The sequence below is a fragment of the Belonocnema kinseyi genome, chromosome 9, assembly GCF_010883055.1.
Source record: "Belonocnema kinseyi isolate 2016_QV_RU_SX_M_011 chromosome 9, B_treatae_v1, whole genome shotgun sequence".
Classification (NCBI taxonomy): Eukaryota; Metazoa; Arthropoda; class Insecta; order Hymenoptera; family Cynipidae; genus Belonocnema; species Belonocnema kinseyi.
In genome coordinates, this window is record NC_046665.1 from 61785111 (window position 1) to 61803539 (window position 18429).

At 29.1% G+C, this 18429-nt stretch overlaps 1 protein-coding gene across 1 annotated transcript in view; it reads left to right on the plus strand.

Moving 5' to 3' along the window:
* LOC117180405 (lysozyme-like) overlaps window positions 1–17471 on the plus strand; it is an 18445-nt gene extending 974 nt beyond the window's left edge. The window contains exons 2-4 of the mRNA XM_033372906.1: window positions 11811–11993; window positions 15773–15849; window positions 17176–17471. Of these exons, the coding sequence (XP_033228797.1) occupies window positions 11811–11993; window positions 15773–15849; window positions 17176–17316 (401 nt within the window). The 3' untranslated portion in view covers window positions 17317–17471. The remainder of the gene's footprint in view (window positions 1–11810; window positions 11994–15772; window positions 15850–17175) is intronic.
* Window positions 17472–18429: the final 958 nt, after the last annotated feature.

Sequence of the window (18429 nt, forward strand, 5' to 3'; positions counted from 1 at the left end):
TTTCCGCCTGTGGTTCTTGATACTGATGCGAAAATTGTTGCAATTGCAATGGAAAAAACTTGTATTCTTTCTTATTTTTTCTTATTTTTCTTATTAATAATGCTTATTCTTCCTCATTCGTCATTGAATAATTCTTATTAATAATATGAACAAATTCAGCATTTGGTTGATTTTTGACCAATTTTTTTTTCGATTTATACTTCTACTTGAATAGGAATGATTAAACACTAAAATTTATGATTTTTATAAACAAATTTTACAACAAGCCATAAATTGAGTTATTTTTAGCAAAAAAATGTATTTTTTTGCATTTTTGGTGTGTATAATTAGACACATTATGATAATTTAAACACTAATTATATTCAGCTGGGTACTGTTTCTTTGTTCTTAAACAATTTATTATATTAAAAGATGTGAATCCTATCACTTGAAAAGAATTTATTTTCTTTTTTATTATAATCTCGAATAGTTTTCTGACATTACTTCACAGTAAGATACAACAAAAATCGAAAGTAAAAAATCTTTTCAAATTAAAATTGATTTTTTTTCTCGATCGCTATTGATCGTAGAGAACATTTTTGAAAACAACATAGTTGTGGGTTTGCAAGGTCTGTCGGTCTGTTCTAGAAAATCATTATGACTTGAACACATTCTGCCACTATACCTTGAATTCGGTTATAAATTGCGTTTTATGCAGGTTTGAAGCAAAAAGAAAAATTCCCGAAAAAACCAAATGAAAAACAATTTACATAAAGTTTTGGATAAAAAAAAGTAATACTTCGTTTTTGTGGGTGTTTGTTCGCCTACTATTGAGAGAAAAAAACAGCTAAATCGCTGACATGGTGGGTCAGTCAATGCTAAAAAAAACCTTTGGAATTGTCCATGTAAATGACGATTACTATTTTTTTATTTTTATATTTGCTAAGATTCATATAATCTGAGCACACTATGGATGAATTGCAAATGTATATTTTTAATATTAAGTTATAGTGTTCTACTTATTTTAATTGATGGTTGTCAGACCTTGATTTTATAACCTTTAGGTACATAATCGTTAACGAGAAAGATTTACCTTGAAAAAATATTTCTGTTTATCATGCAGGATATTTTTATTACATAATTGTAAATTGTATAAGATTTATAGCTAAAATGACAGTATGTTTTAGAAAAAAAATTACGAAAATTTTTTTTGGGATCAGTTGAAGTTTAATACGAAATGAAATAACCTTATAAATATTTTTAAATTTACTTTTGCAAAGTAGTACCACAAATTTCCGGGTTAGGATGATTGATGGTGCAAACCGTACAAATATTCAGCATAATTGAGAAGAAAAGCTGATATCTTTTGAAGTAGATTTTGTTTAATTATTCAATGTTGCTAATTTCAGATTACTAAGAGATTAAAAGTATACAGTTTTTAAATTTAAATGATAATAGTTCGTACAGTTTAAAATAAAAACGTTAACATTTGTATGAATTTATTAAAAAATAAAATATCTCAAACAAACAAATAATAGATTTGAACATTTTAATTTGTTTGAATAATTGTAATGTGAAGCATACAATAAATTATTAATTTTGAGAAAATAGAAAAAATGTTTTACAAAATAATATGACTGGCTTTAAAATCGGTTAATATCTTTTATTCTGACTTAAAACTTAACTATTTCCAAAAATATTTGATAGAAAACAGGAAAATCTATCTCATTTTCTCATTAAACAATTTTCATTTATTTGAATAATTTAAAGGAGAACAAGGCAAGAGATGATTAATTTAAAGAAAACAATGTTTTACTGAAAAAGACATTGATTTTAACGATGTCCTTTGTAACTTAATTTTACCTCACTATCTCTACTTACCCATTTTTAATGAAAACAATTTTTTTCAACGAAATAAACATATTTGAAAATTATTCATCTATTTTCGAAACTGGAAACAGTAGAGTTATAGGGAATGTTTTGTTTGAAAAAATAAGCCATAACTTATTAAAATTCATTAATTAAAAATAAAAAATGGTAAGAAGCCGAAGTGGGAAAAATTCAATTGCAAAGAATATTATTGCAATAACTACATAAGATATCAATAAGACATTACTGATAGGAGTAAAAGATTATTGATAGCAATAATACAAGTAACATCTGAGATAAAATTGAAATTAAATAAAAATTTTTAATTATTTTCTGATGACTTTTGAGAACTATCAAACATGAAAACGTAAAAAAATCGTTCCAGTTTTGTATTTACTTTTACAGCAATATTTAACGTCTTTTTGCGATAAAATCAGTAACTATTATTTGAAATGATTTTCTTAGCGTAAAATCGGAAAATAAAAAAGGCATCATTTTATAAATAATTTAAATCTACATGTAACTAATGATTATCAAAAATATTAAATTTTGTAATACTTGGAATCTTCGATCCTTTATTATAATTGATAATGTATGACAGTCAAGGATACATGCACAATCACAATATTATTACGTGCATGCTCTCATTTCTCCTGGTAATTAAATTTTCTTTATGAAACCACACATTTTTACAGCATACTTCAGTTACTTTGAATTTACTCTCTTTTCATTTTAATTCACTTTTTAATTACAATTATCACTTTGTTTAGACTTTTATCCAACTTTTCGTGAACTTTGGATAAGTTCCAGGTACGTATTTCCATATTTCAGGATTAAATACAATTATCAAAGTTTTCTTGTTTAAAGATGAAAGAAACGGATAATAAAATTTAAGAGTTGTGTTTTCATTTCTGTCTTTTGGAGAGGAAGTTCTTCTTAATTTAGACTTTGAGAAAAAAGTTCCAAGAATTAAGAAAATTAAAGACTTTAGTTATTGCACTGTTTTATTTTTTAAATTTTAATTTAATATTAAGTCTAGAGTAGTCGACCTTCAAGAAATTATGACTTTAATATTTCAGTTTATAACGTACGGCTTGCTTCTCGCATATGAATTTTAACACCTACAGATTGCCTCCTTACAAGTCTTTTTTACCTTGAAAATTTCACATGTAGATTTCATCAATTTATTTCATGTCCTTCAGATTCTGAATTTATACAATTTATGGTTGTGCACTAAAAGTATTATAATTTGAAACATGAAAATTTGAAAAATATTTAGAAGAAAATATATATTTTTTAATCATGCGTAGACAAGTATAGAGATTTTTAAATAGTTTTCAAAGGGGGTCAAGTGATTAAATTTGAATGAATGATTATTTTTTGAATGAATTATTATTTTACTTACCGTCCTTATAAAATTTCAAGAGATGATTAGTTCATAGCTATTCATTTTTATTTTATTAATAGATACACGTATCTTCATAATTGCTGATAAATACTATAGATTTAATTCCAATTAACAACCTCTACAGTAAATTATGATAAACAATGAATAATAAATTAAAATACTGTCGATCACTTTACCAGAGTTGTGTACGTGTTGTTATATTTGAAAATTCTGCATTTTGCTATAGTGCCGCGATCGAGAATGATAAGAATCCGGTTTGATGATGTTTCTTACTATTTTGATCTTTGGCCTCAGGAATTTCTTCATTGCAGCAAGTTCAAGGACAAATATTTTAACGCTCACATCCTTTCCTTTTTTGCTTGGGGGCCGTTCATAAACTACTTTATTAATTTTAGGCTACCCCTCACCCCTCCATGCGCTGGTCCAGTAATGGATTTTCGCGATTAAATAAAGCTAGAGGTCGTAATTTTTGGTCGATTTTAAAGTTTTTTTTTTAATTATACTCCGGTGTTGAATGTTATGTCACTAAACAATTAAAAAAATTAGATTTTCCAATGTATTATTTTTATCATTAGTAGCAACTCTTTGCCAAAATAATAATTTCTTGTAAATACACACAAATATAATACATTTATTTATATTATTGAATAATAAGAATTTGAATTGCTAAGTCAAAATAAAATTTCTCAGCTTGATACTATCAGTCATTCGCAGCAGCTATTCTACGTGCAAAAATATTTTTATTCTGTAAAAACAAACGAATGTTATGCAATTTTTTGTATAATTTGCTAGTAATTGTATAATATATATTTGTATAATTTGCTAGTAATTTGTGAAATAATATTGTGGTATATTTAAAGATGGATTTTTATGAAGGTACAATATTTAATCCTGTGAAAGTGCTATAAATGTATATTTTTTTAAAATAAGATTTGTTTATGACAGTGAATTTTTTGCCTCAGTAATTTATTCTGATAATATTTTTGTCTGAGCATCAATTTATATTGATTCCTCTTGTATTTTACTGGTTTACACGAAGATAAAAAATAATATACATAGGAAAATCTAATTTTTTTAAAATGGTTTAACAACATAACATTTAAAAAAATGAAAAGACGAGCGGGCCCTCTCCCATATTGAATTCAATACACAAAGCTTTCAATTTCTAAGATTTCAAGTCTCAATATTTTACATTTTCAACACAAAAGATGAATTTGCGACAAAAAACTTAATTTTTAAAAAACTAATGCGTTTTCAAAAAAAAAAAAAAAAAACATTTTGAAACAGCCAGTTACATTTATAACCAAGAAGTTTAACTATCAAACAAATGGGACGAGTTTTTAGCAAAATAGTTAAACTTCTGACCAAATGAGTTACATTTTTAAGCTAAATGGAAGAATTTTTTCAAAGCAAGATACATTTTTAACAAGGAAATTCATTAATTAATAGTTTAACAGTTACGTTTACCAAATAGTTGAATTTTTATCACAAAAAGGTGCATTTTCAACCAAATGATCGAATTTCTAAAGCAAAAAAGCATAATATTCAATTAGGAATATTAGTTTAATCTTCAGCCAAAAAAGTTCAATTTCAAGAAAAATGTCAATTTTGTCTATAAAATAAAAGATGAATATAAGAAAATAGTGGAATTTCGAAGAACATTATTAAAGTTATAACAAAATACTTCTATTTTTAACGAGATCCTTGAATTTGTAACTTAAGAAGAGGAATTTTTAACAAAATACATGAATTTTCAACCAAGTAGATGAATTTCCATCTAAAAAACATAACTTTTTAACAAAACATATAATATTTAAATGTCCAGTTTAAAAAATTGGTTTTTAACAACAACAAAAACGAATTTCTAACCAGTTAAATTTAAAGACAAAAGACGAATTTTTGGAATGTTCAACAAAAAAGATTCATTTTCTACACAAGAAGATGAATTTTCCACAAAATACATCAATTTTCTTTAAAATAACTGAATTTTTAACCCAGAAAGATGAGTTTTGACCGAGAAGTTTAATTTTCTATCAGAAAACAAATTTTCCACAAAATACATACATTTTCTATAAAATAGTGAAATTTAAAAAAAAAATTAATTTTGAAGAAAATAGTACAATCTTCTAGCATTTTTTTAATTGGTCAAGCTAAAATGACGGATTTTCGACAAAACTAATAAAATTTTTAGTTCATGTTTCAACCAAAAAAGATTAATTCTCAACAAAATAAATAATATTTGATATTTCAAGTTTTAAGAATGATTTATATAAAAAATACATGACAAATACAAAAAACAAAATATTTTAATAAATAAATATTAAATTAACCTTAAAGAATACTCAGAGCCCTTATATATGATAAAAAATATTAAATAAAATTATGACAAAAGAAGACAAAACCAGATCTCTTATGTTTTCAACTTTTCAAGTTGCAATAAGATTTTGTAAATATTTTTATCTTATTTTGTATTGTTTCGACATCAATCTTGATTTTTTGTTATCCAAAAATTTTCACTAAAAAGTTTAATATAAAATCCAAAAAAATGTTTTTTAAATATATTATTTGAATTTCCGACCAACTTAGTTTAATTTTTAACAAAAAAATCACTATTTAACTAAATATTTGCATTAATAGACTTTTAAAAAAAATAAATTCAACTTTCAATAAAAAATAGTTGGATTTAATTATTATATTAATTATTGGCGCTCCTCCCCCCCCCCCCTATACTGAAAATGGTAACGTAGATTATGGCTGGCCCCTTGTCTAAAATACTATTAGAAACCAGATTGCCTATTACAAAATTAGCATATTACATTTATTTTCTATAATTGAATCAAATTTTTTAATATTTTGTGTTCTTTTTTACATTCTCATATTTTATGATTGAGAAAGTATTAGAATTGTCCGAAATTTGATACCACTGTTTTTCCACGGATCTCCACGTTTCGAGACATCCTGAATGCGAAAATCCAGTTTTTACGATGGCGTCTGTCTGTTTGTCTGTCCGTCCGCCCGTCTAGTGGTCGTGCAAGACGATAACTCTCGAAAAAATGAACGAATCAAATACATCTTTGGCACATTTTTTTAGGTTCTATAAGAAAGGACGAGTTCTTTAACCAGACATTTTTGATAAAAGTTCAAAAAGTGAGTGCATTTTGAAAATTTTTGAGACTACTTTTTTCTGAATTTGAAAATTCTATATAGGACATTTATAGTATTACAAAGGACAAACACACTATCCTAATGATTTTTTGGATAAAAAGAAAATTCTAAGGGTCATAGCATTTTGAAGAATTTTTACATCAACCGAAAATCAAAATTTTAAGCCTAAAAACGCACGATATGAAGAAAAGCCCAGAGAAGAAAAACATTGCTTTTTGAAAAGCCAACAAAATTATGATAAAAAATTTGTGTATTTTCTTGGAAAATCGAAAATTCAAATTTTGATTGCATAAAAAAATGAAAAATTCCATTTTGTGGTCAAACTATGTAGGATACGAAGAAAGATGAATCAACCAAAATTGTTATCCCAAAAAAGACCTACAACTTCGTTAAGAATCACTTCTTGACAGGAAGAGTACTTTTTGTTTTATTCGTGAAAAATGACATTGAAAATGAAAAAAAATGTGTTGAAAGACGACGAATGTTACGAGAAAAAAAAGGAATCAACAAAACCTATTTACAAATGTCTGTCGGAAATCGAGCGCGCAGTCCGAGTGTCACGATGAGAATGTGTACCTCAAAGCCTACAGAGCTTTGAGAAACTTAATCTTTGACCATTCTTAATTAAGCAGACAATTCAGAATATCAAGGCGCAAAAAAAACACTGACATTTAAATCAGATCTTTTCAAGAAAGTTTTATTCAAATATTAGAAATGCAAGGAATAAATATTCGAGCGCGAAGAGCGAGGTGTAATTATGTCCTCGGGTTGCGGATAGAGGGTCTCTGAACCAAAGGTTTCTACTGAATGTGGTGCCTTGGTGAGGTGTCTAGAACGGTGACTCTGGGATACTAGGCAACTTCTCAAAGTATGCAGCCTAATCCTTGCATGCCGGGCTATAAAAGCATGGACGAACTCCTTTCCCTAGCTTCTCGTGGGAACAATATTGACAACCCAAAACATGGTTGTAGTGAGGGAGGTTTAAAGCAATAGAACGCGCAGGGCTCCCGACAATGGGTCGGCCAAAAACGACGAACACTCTGGAGCTGGGGGAGCCAATGAAGATGGAGTCAATACGATGGATCGGCGGAATCTCGGGACCTTTGGGTGGACGGAGCGACTAAATCACGACTGGCTAGAGTGCTACGATGCGAGTGTGGCCCCTGAACGGGGTTATATGCCACGATTGCATGTTCTGAGGTGCGAGAAACACCCAGAGCTATCGCACTTTGCGCATCAAGGGTTGCGAATCCATCCCGAACTACTCCAAAAAAGGGGCTAATGTAAGCGGAGCGCCTACTCTACCAAAGCCAGAACAAGCCGGCAACAAAGAAAGAGAAATCGATGCTTCTTGACCCAAAGAAACATCAACAGCCAGGTTTCCCTAAAGCCCAAAGATCTGGCTGAAATGGATGACGAGCATCGTAGACATTTTTCCGAAGAATACGACATCTGGACTAACAATTGTTGTGTGCATAATGCAGCGAGAGCTTTGTCCGATGCGAACTGTAAAACAAAACCAACGGTTGATCATAAGACCAAAAGATAAATGCATGAACTCGCCATAAAAATAGGCTGGACAAGATAGTGCGCGTCCCGCATTCAGTTTCTCTCTGACCCCTCTTGACTCTTCCAAGACCTTTCAGTTACTATCGACCACCCGCCCAAACCAGAGAAGGTCGACGTATTTTGGAGAGAAGTCTACGAAGTTCAGCATAGACTAAATTATTCCGCTCCGGGTCCAGATGGTATCAAGATCTTCTGGTTGAAGAAGTTTCCTTCGACCCATCAGCATTTGGCCCGTATTTTCACCTCATATTTAAAGTCGGAAGAGTCAATTTCGGATTGGTTAGTGAAATGACGCACAGTACTGCTGCCGAAAATGGGCAACTTGACTAACCCGAGGAAATACAGGCCAATCACTTGTCTGAACACACTCTATAAGATATTCACAGCTATCCTAAATGATCGGAATGTTCGGAAATTAAACCTGTGTTACAAGAAATGTATAAACAACGCGGCTCAAAGAAAGGAGTAGCAGGATGTCGGGAGAACCTTCTCACCAATAGATGTGTCTGCAAAGATGCAGCATCCTACCAGCGTGACCTATCGAGGGGCAGGATTGATTACCGGAAGTCTTTCGATTCGACCTCCCATAGGCTTATCATCTGTGTTTTGGAAACAGAGTCAATGGTCGAGAATGAAAAGTGCTGCATATACTGGAACGTTATTTTCTCGACAATGGTTTCTGTTGCACACTTAAAGCCTGACATAGCTCTTCTTCGAGAAGGGGTCCATGTTCGTCATCGATTTTTCGGCACCAGCTGACAAAAACATCATAGCCCAGGAGAATGAAAAGAAAGAGAGGTATAGTGTCAAAATTTGTCAAGTGGGCCACTTTTTTATAGGTTGTGTTTTATCTTCGAGAATGCGTGTGAAGTTTGAGTTTTACATACATTAAAATGGCCCTAAAACATTTTTGCAAAATTGTCATTTTTTGAGTCGTTATTGTTATTTAGCTTTTTAGTATTGTTCTCGTAATTAATTTTTTTTCCCGACTTGTACAAACAATCGTCATAATTTTTGGCGAGTTTCGTTAAATATGTTCATTATATAAAATAAAAATCATTTTACCATTGTTGCATAAATATTGATGAAATTAGCATCAATTTTATAAACAAATAGAATTCGTTCTAACTTCTCAATTGATTTCAATTCTTTAGTTCACTAATTACGATAGCTCGTTTAATTATGAAAATTTTGGTAAAAAAAATAGGGAACTCGCATATCATCAAAAGTTGTGCGTGTATTAGTGCTGACGTTCCGCGCTCCATGCCGCGCGACGTACGATATTCACGACGTTGAAGTTTGCCACAGATATGGATTTCAAAGTTGTCTAATCAATTTTAAAAAAACTAAAAAACATTGTAAGAAAGTAAAAACACCTCTGGATTCTTCTCGAAAATATCTCGGTGTGCATTTTTTCTTTTTTTTCCTCAAACAATTTGTTAAACAATTACGTAATTTGTTATCTTTCTGCAATTGTTATAAACAAAGTGTGCATCAAATCACAAAAACAAGTGTACCATTGCATTACTGTTTTTAACAATTGCAGAAGGATAACAAATAGCGTAATTGTTTAACAAATTGTTTAACAAATTGTTTAAACAAAAAAAAAAAACAAAAAATGCACACAGAGATATTTCCGAGACGAATCCAGAGGTGTTTTTACTTTCTTGACATGACTCTTAGTTTTTTTACATTGAAATTCATGTCTACGGGCACGGAGGAACAGTCCGTTGAACAACAAATGCTCTAATTGTTTAAAAAAATGGGTTTACCACAAAAAATGCGTATCTAGATATGTCCGTGAAGAATGAAATGGTGCACTTGGTTTTTCGATCCGATGCATACTTTGTTTCTAACAATTGCAGAAAGATAACAAATGGTGCGATTGTTTAAAAAATTGTTTAAAAGAAAAAACAAAAAATGTTCATCGAGAATATGTTCACGAACTTCAACGTCGTGAATATCGTACGTCACGTGGCATGGAGCGCGGAAAGTCAACACGAAAACAAGCACAACTTTTGATGGTATGCCAGTTCCCTAATTTTCTTTACCAAAATCTTCGTAATTAGAAAAAAATTAATTAAGAGGAGAATGCTAAAAAAGTTAAATAACAATAACGACTCAAAAAATCAAAATTTTGCAGAAATGTTTTAGGGCCATTTTAATTATGTGGAACTCTAACTTATCACGCATACCTGAAGAAACATCACAACCGAAATATTCTGTTAAACTAATCGTCCTTATCATCGGCTCTTTTGGTGGTGCCACGCTTTCACTGGTTAATAACCTGAAAAGCATCCCAATATGCTAAAAAACTTGTGGGAAAAATACAGAAGGCGGTTGTCCTTGGGTCGCTCCATGCCCTCCGGGTGCACGAAACTTTTGCTGCATCGTCGTACTGATTCCATTAAAGACTGTAACCACCTATCTCACGGTCAGGAGACCAGGTCATGGCTGAAATTTCTCCGCGATTTCGCTGGGATCGGGTGCAGTTTTTTAGTTTAGCACCCGCTCCCGGCAAAATCCTGCGGTTGTCCTATTGACAAACTTGTAATTGGATAAAAATATAAAAGGTTTAAAAATATATAAAAAAGGAATCGTTATTAATATAATGATTAATCAGAATAATTTATACAAAATGTATAAATTTTCATGTGATATTAATAATAAAATTAATTCAAACCATTAAACACGATTCTGAAGAGACTCAACGTAAATTATACAGTGGAGTTGATTCTAGCTTTCAAATTTAGCATTGAAGTCACGTTTGACATTCCATTATCAATTTTGTTTATGTAACCATATTCGTCTTAAAGTCAGACAATGAATTTCAAGTTTGCCATTGTATTTTTATCAGGCGACTCTTGTGCGTGTGCAGAATTTTATTTCGAAATATATTAATTTAAAAAAAATCGTTTCTACGATTCGACTTTAGAATGGAGCGAAAAAAAATGACTTATTGAAATCATTTTTGAAATATTTTTATTTAAATTTTTAAATTTTAACGATTCACGGTTAAATGCATACAAGTTTGATGAATGTTGTCAAGTCCTTTAAAAGCATCACATGATTTTAAATATTGATCGTAATAAACCATGTTAAAATGTCTTTAGGAGGGATTCGAAACTAAGCCGAATTAAAAATCAAGCGATAGTAAAATACAATTTTTTTTAATTATTATATCATTTAGCCAAATCCCTTTCTGGGAATGTGTCACTGTAGTGTACAAGGAATGGTGAGGGGGCGGGTATTGATTTTTAGATTAACCTATAATTCCCGTGTTGCTTCTTTAAACAACAGATTCGTTTTATAAAAGTGCGCCGGCCATGATATATGACTAATCTCTGTAGAAATCACCCCAGACAAAGAGTTTCACAAAGACAAAATGCAACACTCTCTACTCGGGCCTATTAATAGCCAGGATCTTTTTTTTCAGGCGTCACTAACTTTACTGAGACTCTTAATCATACTTTTTTATAAACTATTGCATTGCGATATGAATGTAAAAATATTTTCTGACTATTTAAATAGCATGTTTACTTCAACTATTGCATTTTAACATTGAATTTTTGTAAATAAAAGTGTGATTTAATACTATTCATACTGACTTCTCTTTAACAGGGTGATATTTGAATGTATTATTTTAGTTTTTAAAGTAGGTAAAGGAGTCTTTTCAATTCAGGCAGCCCTGAAGAAGTGAACTGCAATTTTCACGAAACGACGACAAAAGTAGTTGTTTTTAACGCGATTGTAACCCGAAATATATCTTTTTATTAAAATGAATCATCTTGAAAGCAATATCTATATTTTTTATTTGCAGGTCAAACGGATCCATCCGCACCAGTTTCTCAAACTTGTCTAGGTTGCATTTGCGAGGCATCATCTGGATGTAATGTAACTCTTGGCTGTAATAGCGATGTTTGTGGGCCTTTTCGAATAACATGGGCTTACTGGGCAGATGGTGGAAAACCAACTCTAGATGGGCCTAGTGATCCCAAAAATGGTAATTTTTATTCTTCAATAAAAAAAATTTGTTTTAGTCTTAAATATATTGTTTATATCCAAAGCAATTATTTATCTACTAGCAGTGAATACACGCATGCAAGGTGTGTCATCACGTCTCTGGAATTTTATTTCCTAATATTCAAAATATAAATAATCAAAATTAAACAATTTTATATTAGGTAAAGTTTTTAAAGAAAGACAATACATATTCCGAACCTGAGTAAAAATGCTCCGACTTGAGTTCGACTTTGTTATGTTTTAATTTCGTCTCCAAGACATCGATGTCTGGCTATGTCTTAAAACTGAGTCGAGACATAGGCCTTCGTTTTACGCTTATGGCCACGACAAGTAAAACGGCGTTTACATGTCTCAAGTCGAGCCTTGTCTTGGCTAACACGACGTATACTTTTCTAAGGTAAGCCTGCCTTAATACGAACATTTTTCGGCTCATGAATGAGATTAAAATTAATTAATGAAAATCTTGCAATTATTAAATTAGTTATTTTTAATATAAAAATTCAGATCGCAGGATCTGAAGGAGCATAACCCTTTAAAATTTTCTTCAAAAAAATGAAAATTGTAACTTTCTAAAAGAATCTCCTAAGCCATTAGAAATACGTAAAAACAAACAACATTTTCGGTATCTTGGTCAAACAAGTATAATACAAATTAAAATCCGTAAATAAGTTAATTGAGTATATATATATTGTATAAAAATATACAAGATTGTTTAATCATTAACAAAGAATAGCTTTTATGACAATCACAATGACCCTTTTTGTTAGGACATGTATACAATCGAAGTTATAAAACGCTCGTATTGAAGTCATACAAATTTGACTCAAGAGATAAATTTATGTCTTCAAGACATAGAAACTTGTCTCCAAGGCATAAATTGAAGTCTGGCTCCGTCTCACAACTGAGACATGCTCAAGTTGTACTTTTCGACGGGGGTCATTCACAAAATACGTGATACACTTTTCAGGAATTTCTGACCCCCCCCCCCTGCGTGATACTTTTTCTATTGGGTTTAACGTATAACTTATTTTGTGAATGAACACACTTCAGCATGTCTTGATTGGGAGTAATTCAATTCGAACTCAAGCCGAAGCATTTTTACTACGGAATGTAATAAAAAGGAACAGAAATCATATTATTTTCAAACGATAGTGCCTAAAATTGAATCAATAAAATTTTTGTACATCAAACCATTTTATATCAAAAGATCTCAAAACCCCTGTCATATACCTGTTAAGGGTAGGTGACAGTCTGTCACCTGACCAATTATATCTTATTCTATTCGGCGGCTTTATAATAAGATAAATGAATATGTGGTGCTGAAATTCTGTATTATGATACCAAATTAAAAAAAACCTTAGTTTTTATTTTGCTGAAATAGTTGGCTTTTCATTCATTTTTAACATGGAATGTAACTGAGAACAAAAATTAAAATCTAAGTGGGCGAGAAAGATGTGCCTTTATATATTAGGAACCATTTTCTTTAAATTTTAGCAGAATATACTTATTTTTTCAATGATAGAAACCGCTAAATATAATGTCATGTAACTGGTCACGAGACAGACTGTCAAAAGTGCCCTTAAAATTTGAATTATTTTACGGAAATTTAAATCGATTAAATATTAACTTATTTTTAATTGTTAATTATACTTTTCAAGATTCACATGCTTCAATTTTTATTTCAAAATTAAAACTCATGACAGAAAAGAATTAAGAATTTAGCATTCAACATGAAAATTCAGAACTTCAAAATTGAAACCATTTAAAGTGAAACAATTCTTCAAATTTTCCAATGAAATATTGTTGCATTTTGAACAAAATTTTTTTAAGTCATCCAAAAATGATCGGGCGATTTTATTTCAAAGAAGTTGAAATTGTATCATTTATATTTCAGAGAATTTAAAATTAAACAATTTTATTTTTAATTGAATGATTTCAGATAAAACTTTCGAAAAGAGAACAATTAAAAAATGTTCAAATTCGGATATATTCAATTCAGAACTATCAAATTGCGATCATTTAAAATTCAAAGAAATTGGAATTGTATCATTTGTAAGTAAAAGCGTTTAAAGTTGAAAACTGTTGGATCTAAATAATTAGAAATTTGAAGCTATTAAAATTTGACAATTCCAAGTTATATTGAATTAAATTTTTTGAAGTCGAATCTTCTAAAATTGTAGAATCTTATATTCGTATGGTATTATAAAATTATCATTTAGAACCAAAATTGATTAGAAATTTTTTTCTGATGTCAAGAAATAATTCTACCGTCAGTTGCACTGTTCAAAACAGCAAAATTTTCAATTTTATCCACTTAAAAATTAATTGTTTTGAAAAAAGTTAAAAAAGCGATTTTAAATTGAAAACATAAAGAATAAAAAATGAAATTCTACCGTGGAACGCTAAAGATTAAACAAATCCAAACTTTTTGGGAAACTAAAAGAAATGTTAGTCACCAAAAATTGTGATATTACAATTTTGTTACACTCAAACTTATTAAAGTTTCAGTTATTTTAAGAAAATTTCAAGGGTTTAAAAATAATCAATTTTCTAGATTTTTATATATTTTTATACAATTCTTTAAATTAGTAATGAAAATTTTTTAAATTATTAACCCTAGATTTAGAAACTCTTAATTTTAAGAAACATTTCAAAATGATAAATAATTTAGTTTTGAAAGTCCATTTCGGAAATTTTCTGTTTTTTAAGACATGAAATATTGATAATTTATTGAATTGATTTTTTATTTCTTTGGATATATTGTAGAAACATTTGATTTAAAATGGTTTAATTGGAAATGCTTTTAACTTAAAATTGTGCAGGTATTATTTTATATTCTACGAATTCGAATAAAACCATTTAAACCATTTAAATAATTAAAATTAGAGAATTTTAAATATTGAGATCGTTTATATTCCAATTATTCTAAAAACTTGTATGATTTCTAATCTTTTTTGAAAGTGGTGAATTCAAATTTGAGGCTTTAAAAATTAAAAAATTCCAAACTTTGTCTAAAAAATAAACAATGCTCAAATGATTTCAATCGAAACTAAGTCGCTAAACAAAATTCATTTGCAAATAGAAAAGTCACTAGGCTTAAACAGCGTTAAATTCTCGTGTCCTTGTGAAAAACTAAGAAACTTTTTTTTCTCGGCAAAAACTTTTTAGGAAAGATGAAAACAAATTTAATTAAAACTGAAGTCTCAGAAAAGAAAAATAACTAGTCAAGTATTTAACAAGAATTTTTTCTTTGTGATGCAATGCTTTTTATTCAGTTAATTTTATTGTAATCTTACTTTTTAATTATCTCTCAAAATTAAATTGGATTTTAAGATAAGTAAATGCAATAATTTGGTTGAAAATTGATTTTTTCAACTTAAAATCTTAAAATTCGATTTTTCCTTAACAATTGATCTTTTTTATTTGAAAATTCACGCATTTTGTTGGAAATTAATCTTTTTGGTTTAGAAATGAACTATTTGACTTAAAGATTCTTGATTTAAGTTGAATCTTTCTTATTTATTTAAAAATTCTAGTACACCAGTTGAAAATTCATCATTTTTTTTGAAAATATTTTTGAAATAATTATTGAAAATTTTTTTTTATTTTTGGTTTAAAATTAATCTTTTTAAGAATTTTTTTCTGCGTGATGGAATGTTTTTCATGAGTGACTATTATTGCAATCTAATTTTACAATTTTCTGTCAAAATAAAATTGAATATTAAGATGTTTAAATGCAATAATTTCCACTTTTTTCAGCTTATGCAAACTGTGTCAGTGATGCTTTCTGCTCGGCGAAGGCAGTTCAAGGCTACATGGCTAAATATGGAAATCAGGTACGTTGCGATGTGGAAATAATACGTAAAATAACAATAGAATGAAATAAGATATGGCGGGGTTTCTGCTTAAGTAGCAAACCTGGAAAACCCGGAATTGTGGGACAATATTTAAATATCTGGAAAATCCTGACAGTATCGGGTATTAGTCTCAAGAGAGGGAATTTTTCGAGAGCACGATTTAAACAAAATTTTAATATAAAATTAAACAATAATTTTTTTCATTTGTAGAAGTAGATTTATATTACTAAAGTTAACTATTTAGTTGAAAATGAATTCTTTTTTTTGTTACAAATTAATTTTTTTAACAAAATTTGAAACAAATTGTATCTTGTTTAAAATGAAAATCTTCTTTGATTGAAATATAAACTACATACTATATTTTCCGTTGATAATTCATATATATATATATATATATTTGTTCTAAAGTTAAAATATTTCAGTTACAAAATCATCATTTGAGTTGAAAATTAATTTTTTTTTACCGAACCAAAAATTGAGCTTCTTAGTCCAAAATTCATCTGATTTTGGTGAAAACTCAACTATGTGGTTGAAACTTTAACTTTTTTGTTAAAAATTAATTTTTTGATTGAAGAGGCATAGTTTCAATTGAAAATTCATATGTTTAAGTGAAAATTAAACTATTTGTTACAAAATCTTGTTAAATATTCCATAATTTTAGTTGACAATTCAGCAATTTGGTTGGAATTTAAGTTTTTAAATTGAAACTTAAACTATACAATTTATTTTTTTTTTATAGAAAATATATTCTTCTGGTTGGAAATTTAACTTCATGTGATAAAGATTAATAAATTTATTTAAAAATTTATTTATTTTGTTGAAACTTGAACTATTTGCTCAAAAATTTGTCTTTATTTTCAGTTAAAACTTTACCGATTCTATTTTCAGGTGAAAATTGATATTTTTTAGTCAAAAATGCAATTACTTCGTTTTAAATTTATCTTGTTTGGTTAAAGATTTAATTATTGGTGAGAAATTCAAGTATTTTGTTTAAAAAATCGTATTTTTTGGAGATAAATAGTATTTGTTTTGTTTGAAAACTCAACTATTTTGTTAAAAACATTAATTTATCTTGTCGAAGATGCAATACTTTACTTGAAATGTTAGGAATCTAAATCTCATTCAAAATAATAATATGTTAAAATTTATTTAAAATAAATGATAAATTATTAGAAAATTAATTATTTTATGGTAATGAGAAATTTAGAAATATTTTTAATCTAATTTTTTCAAAGTTTTTTAAATTAAGCATACTCTTTAATATAAGAACACGCAAAAATCCTATTATTCATTATATTTTTTCAGGACTGCAATGGCGATGGTAAAATCGATTGTTTCGATTACGCTAAAATTCATCGTAATGGTGGATTTGCATGCAATGCGCCTTTGGATCCTGTATACGAAAATCCGCTTAAACTCTGCATAAGCACTTTTGGCGACAACTGATTATTTTTAAGAATCAAGTAACAAATTTCATTAACATTAATAAATATTTCATTTAATATTAAGGTTCTTAATTTGTAAACCATTCGCAAATTATAATTAGTTCATCTTCAAATTTGTATACAAAACCCAAGAAGTAGAAAGAATTTTATGATTCAAACTATTGTGGCTTATTTTTTAAACTTCCTATAACTAATGCAAACTATTTGCAAATTCACCTGAGCTTGACTTGAATTGCCCCCAATGAAGACATGCTGAAGTCGAAAAGTTCGACTTAAGCATGTCTCAGTTTTGAGACGGAGACAGACTTTAATTTATGTCTTGGAGACAAGTTTTTGTGCCTTGAAGACATAAATTTAGCTCTTGAGTCGTATTTTTATGACTCCGACACGTGCGGTTTATAACTTGGAGCGTATACCTGCCCTAACAAAAAGGTTATTTCTAACAGTCATAAAAGCTAATCTTTGTTAATGGTTAAACAATCTTGTATATTTGTATACAATATAGATATTAAATCAACTCATTTATGGCTTAAGAGATCCTCTAGAAAGTTACAATTTTCATTTTTATGAAGAAAATTTTTAAGGGTTATACTCGTTCAGACCCACCGATTTGAAATTTTTAAATTAAAAATAACTAATAAAAAAATTACAAATTTTTCATTCATCAATTTTAATCTCATTTATGAGCCAAAAAAGGTTCAATAATTACAGCCAAGACAAGGCTCGTCTTGAGTCAAGTAAACGTCGTCTTAGCCAAGACAAGGCTCGACTTAAGGCAAGTAAACGCCGTTATACCTTTCGTGGCCATAAAAGCCTATGTCTCGACTTAGTTTTGAGATGCAGCCACGCATTGATGTCTTGAAGACGAACTTAAGACATAACCAAGTCGAACTCAAGTCGAAACATTTTTACTCGGGATGTAATTCTGAATTAGATCATGGAATTTAAAAGAAGAAGCCGATCTGAAACGAGAAATTTAACAAAATAATTATAAGTCTGACTTGGAACTCGAAACTTTTTAGTAGAATTATAATTCTGATTTGAACAGTGCATTTTGTAGAAGAATTGCAATTCTATCTTGGAATAGGAAATTTTTGAAAATAATTATTATTCT